Genomic DNA, 17,210 nt, shown 5'->3' on the forward strand with positions numbered 1-17,210 from the left:
ATTGCTTGTTGCCTATTAATATGCCAGAGTTAATCAGAATTTAGAATTTTGATTGGCTGTTGCTGGTGGCATGTGTAAGGGCAAAAACAGGATTGGAAATAGTATAGCTGTTTATTAATATGCATGAGCGTCATTACCATATTCATATTAAATGGATTCAACCAAGGTAATGTGACTACAAAACAAGATTTGGGCGAGAATTGTATGGAATATGCATGCAAGTCATTGCATGGCAAATTTGACTGGCGTGACTGCTTGTGAGAGTAATTGAGTGTGTATGAGAGAGAGTCGTACTTTCCGTCGGCCAGGTTAATCCCTCTGAACAGTGGGTAATCCTCTGGACCGGGTTTGCCCAGGTGGTCCTCATAGAGGAAGACAGGGGAGCGGCCCACCTCCAGGCCCAGCTGCTGGATACCCTGCTCGTTATAGATGGACAGCAGGAACGACTGACTGCCCTTATTGGGCTTAACTGTGGCCAGGATGGAGAAATCCTCCGGAAACACTGACGCTGCACAGAGAGAGAGAGAGAGAGAGAGAGAGAGAGAGAGAGAGAGAGAGAGAGAGATTAAACATTACCATTATAACACAATGATTTGCTGTTTTGACTGTTGGTGTGTGACCTCCCCTGGCCTCACACAACTGGAAGATCTGAGGGAAACTGCAGTGTGTGTATGTGTGTGTGTTTCCAGTCAGTAAGAAGGGAGAGACGGAGTGTATCACCCCCCAGAGACAATATATCAAATGTATCTTACAGAGAAAGACAGAGTGAGTAATGAAGTAAAGAAGTGCATCCAGTGTAAAATAACAGTGTTTAATCAAATCAAACAAATGATACATCAGCACAACATTGGTAGTATTTTCATAATATAATCATGTGATTAGTGAAGTTGTTAGTGGAGTGATCATTGTATATATGTGTGAAGTGATCAGTGTATATATGTGTGGAGTGATCAGTGTATATATGTGTGGAGTGATCAGTGAAGTGACGTGTGGAATAATTAGTAGAGTGATCAGTGTATATATGTGTGGAGTGATCAGTGAAGTGACGTGTGGAATAATCAGTAGAGTGATCAGTGTATATATGTGTGGAGTGATCAGTGAAGTGACGTGTGGAATAATCAGTAGAGTGATCAGTGTGTATATGTGTGGAGTGATCAGTGAAGTGACGTGTGGAATAATCAGTAGAGTGATCAGTGTGTATATGTGTGGAGTGATCAGTGAAGTGACGTGTGGAATAATTAGTAGAGTGATCAGTGTATATATGTGTGGATTGATCAGTGAAGTGACGTGTGGAATAATCAGTAGAGTGATCAGTGTGTATATGTGTGGAGTGATCAGTGAAGTGACGTGTGGAATAATTAGTAGAGTGATCAGTGTATATATGTGTGGAGTGATCAGTGAAGTGACGTGTGGAATAATCAGTAGAGTGATCAGTGTGTATATGTGTGGAGTGATCAGTGAAGTGACGTGTGGAATAATCAGTAGAGTGATCAGTGTATATATGTGTGGAGTGATCAGTGAAGTGATCAGTGTAATTAATCATGGAGTTGTAAGTGGAGTGATGTGTGTTATAATCATTAGAGTGTTCAGTGAAATGATGCAGAGAGTGGAGTGGAGTGACTGGTGTTAGTGATCAGTGGAATAATGCACAAAGTCGACAGTGGAGTGATCAGTAAAATGATTAGTAAAGTGATTGATGGATTGGTGGAGTGATCAGTGGAATGACGAACAGGGTTCACAGTGGAGTTATCAGTTAAGTGATTAGTGGAGTGATCAGTAAAGTGATTGATGAAGTGATCAGTAGAACGATGTAGAGTGGACAGTGGAGTGATCAGTAAAGTGATTGATGGAGTGATCAGTAGAATGATGTAGAGTCGAGAGTGGAGTGATCAGTAAAGTGATTGATTGAGTGATTAATGGAGTGATCAGTGAAATTATGAATAAAGCGGACAGTGGGGTCCAGTGGGGTGATCAGTGGAATGACGCACAGAGTTGACAGAGGAGTTATCAGTTAAGTGATTAGTGGAGTGATCAGTAAAGTGATTGATGGAGTGATTAATAATGAAGTGATTAGTAGAATGATGTAGAGTCGAGAGTGGTGTGATCAGTAAAGTGATTAATGGAGTGATTAATGGAGTGATCAGTGACATGATTAGTGAAATGATGCACAGAGTCAACAGTGGAGTCCATAGTGAAGTTAACAGTGGAGTGATCAGTAGAACGGGTCATAGAGTGGACAGTGGAATTATTGGTGGACTGATCTGTAGTCAGCTGGTTTGACTGAGTCGGCCAAAAGAGGGCGGAGCATAAGTGAGGAGAAAACAGAGAAACATAAAAAAACAACTGAGAGACAGAAAAAAAGAGAGAGAGAGAGAGAATGGAAGAGGAACAGTCTGACTCTGAATAGAAAACCAGACACTGCAGTCTCCTGTAAAACACACACACACACACAACACATCTGCCAAACAGATGCTGTTTAAGCCTTTGGGAAATTTTGGGCCAGTTGAGCAGGAAGTTAGTTTTCCAGTCGTCCTACACACACACACACACACAAACTGTATACTCATCAGAATTAGAAAATCATCAGAACCAGATAGAATGATACAGAGAAAGAAAAAGAAGCTTATTTATACATTTACACTGTATTATTATAATTGGAACAGTGTTTCACAACTAAGTTTGGCCAAAATTATAGTAACACTCCTCTTAATGATTGAATTCTAAATTCAATCTGTCTTTAATTTCATTAGTGAAAGAACTGGTGGTTTTAGAGAGTTCACAAAACTTCAGTGTGGTATTGTAATAAGATGACACTATTGCAACAAGTCAGTTGGTGAACATTCACCAATTCACAAGCCACAAAGCATCCAATCAAAAAAGTTACAGAGCGGGGTCTCTGAGTGCTAAGCACCATAGTACATAAACACCTTAATAACCCAATACCTGCAGAGTTTTTTGCCTGAGGCAACTCTGCAGTAATTAATACATGTGGATTTAGAATGGGATGCCATAAAACTACTGTAGGTGAAAGGTGTCCTATTACTTTTGGCCATATAGTGTAATTCTCTCACTCAGCTGAGGCAGCAAGAGCAGAGCTGTGATTCAGTTCTTCCACTAAACTTCACCCTCATTCCAGCAGTGTGTGTTTGTGTGTGTGTGCGCAATGCAGTGCCGCTGGGGGCAAACAAGCTAACAGCTTTAATTTCCCTTTATAGGGTTGTGTCCTTATGTGCGTGTGGGTGTGTGAAAAAAGTGTGCGTCTATGAGAATAAGGAAAAGTGAGAGAGAGTGAAAGAGAGAGAGACTGAGAAAGATAGGGTGTTAGAATGACCTCAGTCTTCATATGGAAAACATTAGTACACACACACACACACATACACACACAAATTAGAGACCTTCTCTCTCAATCTCTCTCTCACAATCCTTTGACCTAATTATCTTCTCTTGTTCTCTTGTATTCTCTCTCTCTCTTGTATTCTCTCTTGTATTCTTTCTTGTATTCTCTCTCTCTCTCTCTCTCTCTCTCTCTCTCTATCTCTCTCTCTCTCTTTCTCTCTCTCTCTCTTTCTCTCTCTCTCTCTCTCTCTCTCTCTTTTAGAAGCTTTAAACAGAGCTTTAGATTTGTATCATGTGATTGGAGAAAAACGCTCTGTTTAAATTCAATTTAGTTCCATTCATCTGAGTGATTTGTGCTGGCCTGGTCTCACTCAGGTCCTGTACTGTGAGAGTATATTGGTATGCCTCCATCACCCCATCCTTTTTCCGCTCAGAGCAGCAGGATTACACACAGCCAGGTTTATTTATAACAGATGTGTTCAGACACACACACACACACACACACACACACACACACAAAGAGAGAGAAAAGTACAGCGGGAGTTTGTGTTCACAAATTTGTTGAGGTGCATCTATACATAAACGTGTGTATATGTGATTGCATGTGCTTGTGTAACAAAATATATACAGTTGTGGTCAAAAGTTTACATACACTTGTAAAAAAACATAATGTTATGGCTGTCTTGAGTTTTCAATAAGTTCTACAACTCTTATTTTTCTGTGATAGAGTGATCGGAACACATACATGTTTGTCACAAAAAACAGTCATAAAATTTGGTTCTTTCATAAATGTATTATGGGTCTGCTGAAAATGTCACCAAATCTGCTGGGTCAAAAATATACATACAGCAACATTAGTATTTGGTTACATGTCCCTTGGCCATTTTCACGGCAACTAGGCGCTTTTGGTAGCCATCCACAAGCTCCTGGCAAGCTTCAGGTCGAATGTTTGACCACTCTTCTTGACAGAATTGGTGCAGTTCAGCTAAATGTGATGGTTTTCTTGCATGAACCCGTTTCTTTAGCACTGTCCACATGTTCTCAATGGGGTTTAAGTCAGGACTTTGGGAAGGCCATTCTAAAACCTTAATTCTAGCCTAGTTTAGCCATTCCTTTACCATTTTTGATGTGTGTTTTGGGTCATTGTCTTGTTGGAACACCCAACTGCGCCCAAGACCCAACCTTCGGGCTGATGGTTTTAAGTTTTCCTGCAGAATTTGGAGGTAATCCTCCTTCTTCATTATCCCATTTACTTTCTGCAAAGAACCAGTTCCACTGGCAGCAAAACATCCCCAGAGCATAATACTACCACCACCATGCTTGACAGTAGGCATGGTGTTCCTGGGATTAAAGGCCTCACCTTTTCTCCTCCAAACATATTGCTGGGTGTTGTGGCCAAACAGCTCAATTTTTGTTTCGTCTGACCAGAGAACTTTCCTCCAGAAGGTTTTATCTTTGTCCATGTGATCAGCAGCAAACTTCAGCCGAGTCTTAAGGTGCCTTTTCTGGAGCAAGGGCTTCTTTCTTGCACGGCAGCCTCTCAGTCCATGGCGATGTAAAACACGCTTGACTGTGGAGACTGACACCTGTGTTCCATCAGCTTCCAAATCCTTGCAGACCTGCTTCTTGGTGATTCTTGGTTGACTCTTGACCATCCTGACCAATCTCCTCTCGGCAGAATGTGATAGCTTGCGTTTTCTTCCTGATCGTGGCAGTGACACAACTGTTCCATGCACTTTATACTTGCGTATAATTGTCTGCACAGTTGCTCTTGGGACCTGTAGCTGCTTTGAAATGGCTCCAAGTGACTTCCCTGACTTGTTCAAGTCAATAATTCGCTTTTTCAGATCTACACTGAGTTCCTTTGACTTTCCCATTGTAGCATTGTAGAGTCTAATCACTGGGTCAAATGAGCCCTATTTAAATGGGCTCATGAGAAGTCAACAGCTGTAGTCCATCAGAATCACTTACAAGAAGTGAAGAGGCCATGACATGAAGCTAATTTGATTGACACAACTCGCTACATCACCAAAATTGACAAATTTTGTTGCTGTATGTATATTTTTGACCCAGCAGATTTGGTGACATTTTCAGCAGACCCATAATAAATTTATGAAAGAACCAAATTTTATGACTGTTTTTTGTGACAAACATGTATGTGTTCCGATCACTCTATCACAGAAAAATAAGAGTTGTAGAACTTATTGAAAACTCAAGACAGCCATAACATTATGTTTTTTTACAAGTGTATGTAAACTTTTGACCACAACTGTACATATATATATTTACAAAGAAACTAATATTCAATATGGATGCCTAGCAATAATAGCCCAATTTAATATTTAAAATATATGCATAACAAACATAATAAATCTGCAATGTAAATAATTGCCAAAATTAAGTTCTAATATAAATAATAATAATCAAATGAGAATGACATTCTAATAAAATTAGAACCCAAAGTAAATAGTACTTATACTATATAGAATAAATCCAGAATTTTAAAAAATGTTAGAATTAAATAATATTTTTTTTATTTTTGAAAAAAAAAAAAATAAATAAGAAAGTTAATATCAAGAGAGAGTTTATAGATATAGATATAATTGGTATACAGAATAAAGTTTTAAATAAATTAATGCCAATTTCTAATGAAAGGAACATTCAAAATTAATTAATTACGTAATAAATACACAGAAATTGCATATTAAAAGTTGGTATTCTAAATGAATGAGCTAATTTAATAGTGCCCCCAAAACGTTTTAATTGAACTGAATTTGAATAATAATTTAGAAACAATATAAACACTGCAATATGACTGAGCTTGTTTGTGATGTTTAAATCTACAGTTATAACTATTAAAAAGAAATATAACTTAATTTTGTCTAGTTGTGTATGACTCACTGTGTGTGTGTGTGCATGTATATGATTGCGTGTGTTTGTGTGGCTGTGTGTGCACGTGTATATGAGAGTGTGTGTGTGTGCACTCACAGGGGTAGAGCTGTTTGGTAGGTGCGCTCAGTTGAGCATCTTTGGTTACTCTGTAGGCCACGTCTGGTCCTTTCGATGACCGTCTGTGTGCGCACAAGCCCGTAGTTTTCGTTACGCCCTCTGGCAAACTGGGAAAATCTAAAATCTTCAAGAGATCCGCTGGATCCGCTGCAGAGAGAAACACACATACAAGAAATGTTAGCATTGATTATATCCATTATACACACATCATTTACACACAACTGGTTTCACCTTACTAGGTTGAAATATAATGCAATACACAAATGAACCTTTAACTAATCACAGCGTTCTGTCCCCAGAAGACATTCTTACAAGAAAACTGGGGAGTTTCTATAATAATGAAGTCTCAGTTGACAAAGATTCCCAGAATTGAATGCTGCGAATTGAATGCTGTGTTTAGTCAAGGTAAATAGCTGAACCAATCTTTTTCTTCAAAAAAAAAACTTACATCAACAAAACATTTTCCCACATTTTTTCTATTTATTACCTAAATTTAACAAATTAAAAACAGGTTATAAAATTGTACATCCACAAAATTCTATTATCACAAATATTTTTTTTATTTTTTAGTTTATATTTTTACTAATGTAACTAAGCTTAGGAACAACATATTGTTGTATTACATAAACGTGTCTACAAAATGGCCACTTTTCTGTAGAAGAAAAGAGAGCAGCTTTGTTGTTACTTCACAAAGTTTTTAGATGGATGTGGTTGATGGTGTTCTGCAATGCACAACTAAACTGCAATAAATATATTATATATGTTTTGTAATATGTTAAATGAAACCAATTACACAGTAACAATATGCATTTGTATGTTCAAAAAATGTAACAATTTAAAAATATGTATTAAACACAGCTATACATGATACATACTAACAACAATGCACAATAGCTATATTTACAGCAGTGCTATTCAAAATTTATCAGTGCTATTTTTGACAGAGATTAGCTTAAGCAGTGCAATTTTAATCATATTTTTAGTTCAATAATGATATTCTAATCAAATATTCACTTTATTGTATTGTAATTATACATTTACTTCAGCCTAACTGTTCTAGTTACACATTTAGCTATATAGCTGTTAGCTAGGTTACCTCAGCAATGCCATTTTAATAGTGCTATGTTTATCAAAAAGGCTTCAACCAAACTGTTCTAGTTACACATTTAGCTATGTAACTAGCTTTTTTATTTATTAGTGCTATACTTATCTTAAATTTACTTCAGCCTAGTTGTTCTAGTTACACATTTAGCTTGTAGTTAGCTAGCTAGCTAGCTACCTCAGCAGTGCAGATTTTGACAGTGCTATTCTAAGCATAAATTTAATTCAGCCTCCCTGTTCTAGTTACACATTTAGCTATGTAACTACATAGCTAAAGCTATTTGGTATACCACAATTTATTAGTGCTATTTATATCATAAACTTCAAATAAATAAATAATTCAGCCTAGCTAACACTAGGTTATAGTTACACATTTAGCTAGAAGTTAGCTAGCTGGCTACCTCAGCAGTTCACTTTTAGTACTACTAATCTTTTAAATTTAATTCAGCCTAGCTAACACTGGGTTAGCTGTACTAGTTACACATTTAGCTAGAAGTTAGCTAGCTGGCTACCTCAGCAGTTCAATTTTAGTAGTACTAATTTTATAAATTTAACGTTACTTCAGCCTAGCTAACACTGGGTTAGCTGTTCTAGTTACACATTTAGCTAGAAGTTAGCTAGCTAGCTACCTCAGCAGTTAAATTTTAGTAGTACTAATCTTATAAATTTAGCTGTTCTAGTTACACATTTGGCTCGAAGTTAGCTAGCTAGCTACCTTAGCAGTTTAATTTTAGTAGTACAAATCTTATCATAAATTTACTTCAGTCTAGCTGATGTAGTTAACTCTACACATTTAGCTATGTAGCTAGTTAACTAGTAAGCACACTAGCTAAGTTACCTCAGTAGTGTAATTTTTTGTAGTGCTAATCTTAGCATAAATTTACTTTCACTAGATACTCAAGATTAGCTGTTTTAGATTAGAACTACCTTAGATGTGCTAAGCTAACTATTTTCCTTATGAATTTAACTAAGCAGAAAAAACTTACCACAACTTGGAATTTACGCAGAGAAATGCACTAAGTCTTTTGCTAGCCATCTAACCCTAGCTAGCTAGATACCTGTTAGCTAACTAGTATCTTAGAAACTTGTATCTTCCAGCTGGAAAACGGCCAAAACATCTGTGAAGGAGTAGTAAACTGACACAGAGTGTGATAAGTGATACTGAATGATTTATTTTAGCTCATTTATTTAGCTCACACAACTGTTTTTAGGAGAGGTGTGTGGGTCTAAAGCCACTGCTGCTGTTTAAAAAAAGCATAACTTTACAATAAACACTGCCGCAATATGCTCTGAAGTAAACAAGTGTTTGTTCAGTTTCAATTATTCTGTCTTTTTTCACCAAAAGCACTTCTTTGCTATTTGTGAGCAATTTTTTAAAATCTCTACAAGTAAAATAAATCAGAAATTGGCTAATAAGACATTTAATATTAATATTATCATCTCAAAATGAGAGACAGCTGACATTTAGACCACATTTAAAAGGATTTGCGTCTGTGTGGGATCATATTTTTTCAGTGCAGTGAAAGCGCAGTAAATGGGCCGCCCTGCGGTCAGCGTCATTAGAGTGAAATGAAACGAGAGCAGGAACACGAGGCGTCTCAATGGGAGCATTCAGAACGTCTGACCTCCGTTCTGGGACCCCATTAAACGGTCACTGTACAAACCGAGGGCAGGAGGGACCCCGGGACAATCGCCTGGGTTAAATTACCCCACTACAGTGCTGAAGTTGCCCCTCACTGTCTCTAATTACCTCCCCCGGCGGGGGGTCATTAACTCCTGCAGGATGGTTGCTGTGGTGCCTCTCTGGAAAGGGGAAGTGAAGGGGAGTTTCACCATTCAAGCTTCCCATTCAAGAGATTAACAGAGTAATCTCTACTGCTGCTACTACTACTACTATTCTCTTGCTCTCTCTCTTGCTCTCTCTCTCTCTCTCTCTCTCAGTCTGTCTCAGTACCTCTCACTCTCTCATGAAGGTTTCAGGTATCAAGACCACACACAAGTAATCACTGCACTGTGACAAGCCTTCAAAGCAGACTATCACACACACACACACACACACACTTTCACCGACTGATAATCATCTCCAGCTGTAGCTTGTTAAACAAAAACACACACACGTCATCTTAAGAATGCTACTATTTCCACCTTTGGCATATACCTTATTCAGTACCAGAAAAAGAGAGAGAGAGAGAGAGAGAGAGAGAGAGAGAGAGAGATACAAATTTAATATTGAAGACTAGATTAAAGCTACACAGGAACAAATGCTGATTTTTTTGTAAACAAAAAGTAATAAACAGACCAAAATATGTTTTATGTAAAGAAAAAACATTGGATGAGACAGTGTGTCCAAATTTTTGGCTTATGCTGTATACATAAGGAGACTCGTTAATGAGACTGAACACTGGCCGAAGTGCTCATGGCAAGATGCCACAATTTATCAGAGTGCAAGTGAGGCCTGATATGTTATGAAAATGTAATAGAAGGCATTAGTGGACAGTGCAGTAGGTGGCAATGGTTGTGACCGGCATCATCTGGCTAGAATTGTCAGTGTAAACCACATCATATAAACGTATTCTGCACACAAGTGCTGTGATGTCATTTGGGACAAAGTACTAGTTCTCATCCCATTCCAGTATTTCAAGTGAAATCCAGTGTTTGTTAGCAAATTTAGCATACCAACTCCTGTTGTAAACTAAAGAAACACATATATACCAAATATGTCTTGTAAGACATATCAATCTGGGTTCATTGATCAATCATGTCTACTAGATTTTTTAAATTGAACTGCTTCTTTAAAACTCCAACAAGACCCTGTTTACTGTTTCCAGTGGTTCAGTCTTATTTTTCAAAAAATCAACTGTTTTGCAGATTCCACCAGAATAGGCTAAACTGACTCAAACTGGAAGATCAAAAATACATATAATAATTATCGAATCATCAGAGATCATGCATTTGGGAAACACATGGTCCAGCTGTAGTTCAAAGAGACACACATCTGGAGAAACCGAGCTGAAAAGCCACAAAAGCTGCACTAAATATCAGTGGCATCTTAGAGCTTCAGACCAGCTGACCACTCCTGTCACTCATGATCAGTCAGGAACAGGACAGTGCTAAAAATGCTAGTCAACACTAAAACCCTTAAAACTCTTATACACACACAGTCTCAAACACACTGCACAGTGAGGAACCCGGTAAGGAACCCAATAAGGAAACCACAGCATGGCAAAGAACACTTCTTTAGCATGATGAGGAACCCTCAGCACAAGGATGAACCCTTTGCACACTAAGGAACCCTCAACACAAGGATGAACCCTTTGCACGCTGAGGAACCCTCAACACAAGGAAAACCCTTTGCACACTGAGGTACCCTTAACACAAGGAAAACCCTTTGCACACTAAGGTACCCTCAACACAAGGATGAACCCTTTGCACGCTGAGGTACCCTCAACACAAGAATGAACCCTTCGCATGCTGAGGAACCCTCAACACAAGGATGAACCCTTTGCATGCTGAGGTACCCTCAACACAAGGGTAAACCCTTTGCACACTGAGGAACCCTCAACACAAGGATGAACCCTTTGCACGCTGAGGTACCCTTAACACAAGGAAAAACCTTTGCACGCTGAGGTACCCTCAACACATGAATGAACCGTTTGCACACTGAGGAACCCTCAACACAAGGATGAACACTTTGCACGCTGAGGTACCCTCAACACTTGGATGAACCCTTTGCACACTGAGGAACCCTCAACACAAGGATAAACTCCTTTGCATGCTGAGGTTTAGATATGATTAAGATAACAGTGCAAGTGTAAGATAATAATATTCCACATAACATATTTTTATCTACTGTATGTATCTACTGTATCTCTGTAGATATGAAATAAAAATATAGATAGAGTGTGTTCATTTATAGTAGATATAGCAGATTTTGAGTGTTACAGTTACATCTCCAGCTGAAAATTTAAATATGCATCTAGCAGGTCTGCATTGGTCATTTTGCAGACAGTGGAGGGCTGGCGGACCACAGGGAGGCTTTCAGGGTTACCCACAGTGGTTCACAAGAAGAAGCCACAGGCCTGTGGATTACTGTACTTTATAAACTCAGAGAACCAGTAAAGCACAGAGGAGCAGCGCCCACAGACGTATATAATAACCTGTTTTAGTTTAAGGTCAGACTAAATCAGGGTTCGGGAAAAAATGGCACACACCAGGACAGAGATAGAACAGGACAAAGAACATAAAACAGCAAAAAAGCTACGCTAAACATGCTAAGACCAAACACAAAATCTATTTTAGCAGAACACGGGTGCACGATTTGGTGAGGGAACTTAAATAAAACTGCTGAAGCAGCTCAAGCAGTGAGATGCTAGGCTAATGCTGCTAGCATTATACTGTCACCAATCTCTGTAAACACATACTCCAAAAATGTATTTATTTTCATGTGTCAAATAACTGTCCAAAGGTTACAAAAATAAGATAACTTTGCTTCAGTGTCACTCTTTGGCTCAATGACATGGTGCGTTCCAGTGTTTGTTAGCAATGTTGGCTTAGCATCTCCTCTTGTAAACAAAAGAAGGATGTGTCACATAAATGCTGTGTTACATTTGAACTCATGTCAGATGTCAGATTTTTACAGTTTATTAACACTTCTATCTATTTTGGAACAATATACTTTCTACCTTCTGTGGACATAACTGGGAGAAATGTTTCCATTTGTTTTGGATACGCAAAAACTCTATTTTATTGTAGTTATTAACTGAAATCCCCAACAATGCTAGCTAAAACAATGCTAATAATAGTAACCTGGGGTATAAAAAGCAATACATATTTTTGGTTAGATTCACTATTAAGCATATGGAAATGCTTTAAACGTTTAAATGTTAATTATATAGATTGTATAGATTGTATTAATATATTGATGATATATTGATGTACAGTTAATAGTTAATGGAAGTTTAGATAATTGGTTTTGGCATAAGAAAATTTAGTTAGTGAAATGAAGCTGTATTTGTTATTGCTTGCTGATGTTAATTAAGACTCATCAGCGTGTTCGATCGATGTACTCAGCACACACACTCACATACACACACACACACACACATACACAGCTGTAAAGAGTGTGTTAAACCGCAAAGAGCAGCCCAGGTAAAGGACTGATTTATGCTGGTCTTTGCATAGTGCCTGTGTGTGTGTGTGTGTGTGTGTGTTTACCCTCTTACAGAGAGACCCCGAGGGAGTGTAAAAACACATGCACCGATTTACACAGACAACATTTACACAACCTCGCATTTCCCTTCACAAACACCAGCCTAGAGCACAGGTAGGTCAATGTGTGTGTGTGTGTGTGTGGGCTCAGATTCTGACCACAAAGTCCTTCTACTCTGGTTATTTGTAGGTGGTGGTGGACCCCCGCCTCCTTTCACTCTAGCAGGGACTCCAGTAACAACTAGACAGTATTGCCTCTGGGGTCAGAAACTGACCAGTGCTGCCTGGGTGATGGGTAGAAATGACCCCACATTCACCTACCGTGCTTCATCTCCCTCTATATCTTTCTCGATTTATCTCTGTCTCTCTCTTCAAATCCTTTAAAGCCGTTAAAGCCTCTTTGACTTCAAGACTTCAAGAGATTTGGGAACTGTGCTCTGGCTGGTGGTTAACCTAGCCCTAACCCTACGGCGCAGAAGCAGTGCTAATGAATAGTTTTTGCTAGGAAAAGGCTGGCACCCTGGTACTAACACTGCAGTAGTGGTGCTGGACAAGGCCAAAGTCTGGAAAGCAGCTAATGTCACTGCTTTTAAAAAGATTTACACACACAGCTCCTTAAAAAAATTAAGAAATGTTCAGTTTAAGAAATGTTTGAACATTGTTGTTTTATTCAATAAACTACGGACAACATTTCTCCCCCATTTCCAAATTATAATATTGTTATTTAGAGCATTTATTTTCAGAAAATGAGATATGGCTGAAAGAAATAACAAAAAAAGATGCAGAGCTTTCAGACCTCATAATGCAAAGAAAACAAGTTCATATTCATGAAGTTTCAAGAGTTCAGAAATCAATATTTGGTGGAATAACCCTGGTTTTTAATCACAGTTTTCATGCACCTTGGCATGTTCTCCTCCACCAGTCTTACACACTGCTTTTGGATAACGTTATGCCACTCCTGATGCAAAAATTCAAGCAGTTCAGCTTGGTTTAATAGCTTGTGATCATATGATGTCTCGTTTTTTTCCAGAGCTGTTTATACAGTAGAACAAGCTAGCATAAAGGATGTGAAGTAGCTGTTTTATCTTCACACTGCTTTCATTCACAATAATATGCCAAACAAACACATATAAGACAACACAACATTAGCCAAACATAATGATGACATTATAGAAAAAGCTAATCTTTGTACGTCCATACATGTTTCAACAAAGTTCATCAGTTATTTACTTTGTCAGTAAGCAGAATTGCTTCTTCTAGGTTTGCCTCTAGGTTGCTTCTCAGGTTGCTCTTCTCAACAACTGGCAAAACTATGCTCTATCAGAAGTCTTTAATGAGTTGTGATTTTAGTAGAGAGTCCTTTCTTCTGTTCCTGAAAGTGTACAGCCTTTTTAGAGTTCTTCGTACACTATATTGTGATGTACCCACTAAAGACTTTGTTGGTTCTAGCCAATCCAAAGAACATCAGTTATCAGTTGTTGGAAATCTAAACTGCTGCTGGTTTAGAATAAAAAAGTCTACAGCTGCAGTACATCAGCCCACTATGGAGAGGTTTAACACCTCTGTATTAAACCCATGGACTCCACAGGACCATTGTGACCTACCTTGGTGTCTTGTGTGATCTGGTTGCCTTTATGCATAAGCATTTGTGTATGAATGATGGCTGGCCTATAACTTTTAACTGTACAGTGAAGCCTTCATGATCATTACTAGACCTTTGGTGCCCAAAGCTCTGTCACTGGTTTACTGGTTTTATTTCTTGGATCACTTTTGGTAGGTACAGACCACTGCACACTGGGAACACCCCACAAGACCTGCCTGATGTTTTGGAGATGTTCTGACCCTTCAGTCATCTAGCCATCAAAGTCATCCAGATTTTTATTTTCCAACAATACGTCAACTCTTAATATATATTAATATATCTTTAAAATACTACTAGAACAAGATCATTCACCTTCAACCTTTTAGGAATGTGTTTCGGGCCTAAAATGCAGAAATGCATGTATACTAACAAATGAAATGAACATAAAACACATTGGGTTCATGCAATCTGCCTTTTCTTAGTGCTTTTTCCCCAACTTTTTTCTGATTTGAGGTTGTAATAACAGTTTACAGTCACAGTCTCTCTCTCTCTCTCTCTCTCTGTCCTCCCTCTCTCTCCTTCTTTCCACATTAAACAGAGTGCTGGTTTTTGGTGCCAGCTCTTAATGATAGACGTCTGACCACAAGGGTATGAAATACACACACACACACACACACACACATACAGAGCTGAGTCCCCATCAAAACAACCACAGCTGAGCGCACACAGAACCAGCTGTACTACACACAGAGTTAACACAGTTAACACACTGCACTACTGTACACACAAATAAAACGTATGTACAGCATGGGCTCTTTACTTTGTTAGGCATTTAAGCTGGGACTGCAAGCACAAACACACACCATCTAATAGACTAGAATACTGGATGATCTCATCAGTCATCCAAGTGACTGATGATCTGTCTTGTCTTGGAACAAAAATTACATCAAATATATAGGATTTAAAAACAACTTTACATCGCTTTGAGCTGATTGTGTCTATAAACCATTAGTGCTGAAAATACATAAAACTTCAAAAACACATTAATTTGTAGCAGAGGTGAGGATTTGATTGTTATGAGAGACAAGAACATTAGAAATGTCAGTATTGGATGGAGCGCCATCATTCTAGAGAACACTGTTCCACCAGTTCCACTGCTCCGCAGCTCAACGTTGGGAGGGGGGATTAATAACCTCAAGCCAATGATTGTCTTTAAGTCAGCCAATGTTTGTCAGCAATGGCTGCAGCAAAAGGTAGCTAAATGCATTTATTTTAACATTGCCAATGCAACATTTGGAAACATAGTATATTATATTGCATGTTTAATAATAGAAAAACAATACGCATTTTAGTTAAAGTGGCAGTTTGTATTGTTTTGTTTCTAAACTGAAAGCAGAAGCGTTTCTAAGTGAAGAAGTGATAAAATTTTATGTTTAATGGTACCAGTGTCTAATATATTAATTCTAAAAACTGGGGTGTCGAGTCGCTTTTTGCCAGAGTTCTTCTGGCCACATCACGTGTCTTTATGTACTTCCATCACAAGTACAGCCTCTAAAAGAGGATCCAGCTCAGTTTTACTGAACCTGAGCGGCTGGTGGAACAGTGGAGACTTCAGAAGGGGACACTCAGTAACTCATTCATTTACACTGACAAAACTGGCAGCCGTATATAATAACTCTCTAACAATCTTTGAAGACATTTTCCTCAGCAGCTTTTGACTGAGTGCCCTCTCTCTCTCTCTCTCTGACTGAACATAACCTGGAATCGGATTCATCAGATTCAGACCGCATCACACCCGCCCAGTTTAAAATGATTCTTCCGCACTCTCTGCCCACATCACTCTATATGGTGATTTCGATCAGCACAAGGTGATCTGGGAGCTGATGTATCAGAACCGAGTCGCTGCGCTTTTCACCCGAGTGCTCTGTAATGCTACTCAGCAATGTTCTAAAAGAGGCGGTGGCTCACATGTGACTTCACATGTATCGGAGGAGGCATGTGCTAGTCGTCACCCTTACCAGTGATAGGGGGATTCCTAATTTTTCCTCTCTTTCACCAATTCAACGACTTCTAATAGCACCCCCTTGTGGACACCTATCAAACTAAACAAAAAAGTGGGCAAAAGGTCTTTTCAATGCCAAGATTCATCTTCCCATCCCACTGCTCAGCTCCCTAATAGGAGTGTCCACACTCTTTCCATGTCCTCACATTCCTTTCCCTTTCCGAACTCCGTCCCCTTTTTTTTCCAGGGTTCATCCAAATGCGCCGTCCACTCTGTCTCTGTCACGTCCAGCAGTGTGAGAATGTTTGAGCGTATTATAAATGTTTAAGCTTTGGGCAACGGCACTAAATCAAAACATGTCAAAGAGAAAGACCCGCTACGTTACTGGGTCACTCACACACACACACACACACACACACAAACAGAAAAGCCAGACTGACAGATTGCTAGACTCTGATGTGCACACACAAACACACACATACACACACACACACACACAGACACACTTACTCCAAGTGACAAACGTGACCTCTTAAAAAGCCAAATGGCTGTTTTGGCCTGAACATCACATTTGTCCATTAAACACACACACACACACACACACTACAAATAGAGTAAGTAAGTTGGGTAGCCAGTTTATTGGTCAGGATTAACATTCCTCCTTTTAACACACACTTACACAATCAAACACACTCAAACACACACACACACCTTCTCTCTCTCTCATACATTCTCCAATTCTCCATTCACACACACCCGTCCCTTCTCTCTCGCTCTCTCTCTTTTCTCAGGGCGCGTGCTTGACCTTGGGTTCGGGATGCCAAGCAATTAAGCACGAGTGTGATCCGGTTGCCTAGCGACCTACTCTGCCCCTGTGAAGGATGAAGACAGCCTGGCATCCCATAATGATCAACTCAAGTCAAACATCATCTACAGTTCAAACTGAAGTAATCCCATCTGATCTAAGCAGCT

The 17,210-nt window shown here is 39.0% G+C and overlaps 1 protein-coding gene across 2 annotated transcripts in view; it reads right to left on the reverse strand.

Moving 5' to 3' along the window:
• col5a1 (procollagen, type V, alpha 1) overlaps nucleotides 1-17,210 on the reverse strand; it is a 143,781-nt gene that overhangs the window by 104,368 nt on the left and 22,203 nt on the right. For both annotated transcript variants that reach the window (XM_022676453.2, XM_022676452.2), the window contains exons 2-3: nucleotides 6,325-6,492; nucleotides 295-508 (exon numbers count right to left, since the gene is read on the reverse strand). In XM_022676453.2, the coding sequence (XP_022532174.2) occupies nucleotides 295-508; nucleotides 6,325-6,492 (382 nt within the window). The remainder of the gene's footprint in view (nucleotides 1-294; nucleotides 509-6,324; nucleotides 6,493-17,210) is intronic.

This window comes from Astyanax mexicanus, chromosome 17, assembly GCF_023375975.1.
Source record: "Astyanax mexicanus isolate ESR-SI-001 chromosome 17, AstMex3_surface, whole genome shotgun sequence".
In the NCBI taxonomy this organism is placed as follows: Eukaryota; Metazoa; Chordata; class Actinopteri; order Characiformes; family Acestrorhamphidae; genus Astyanax; species Astyanax mexicanus.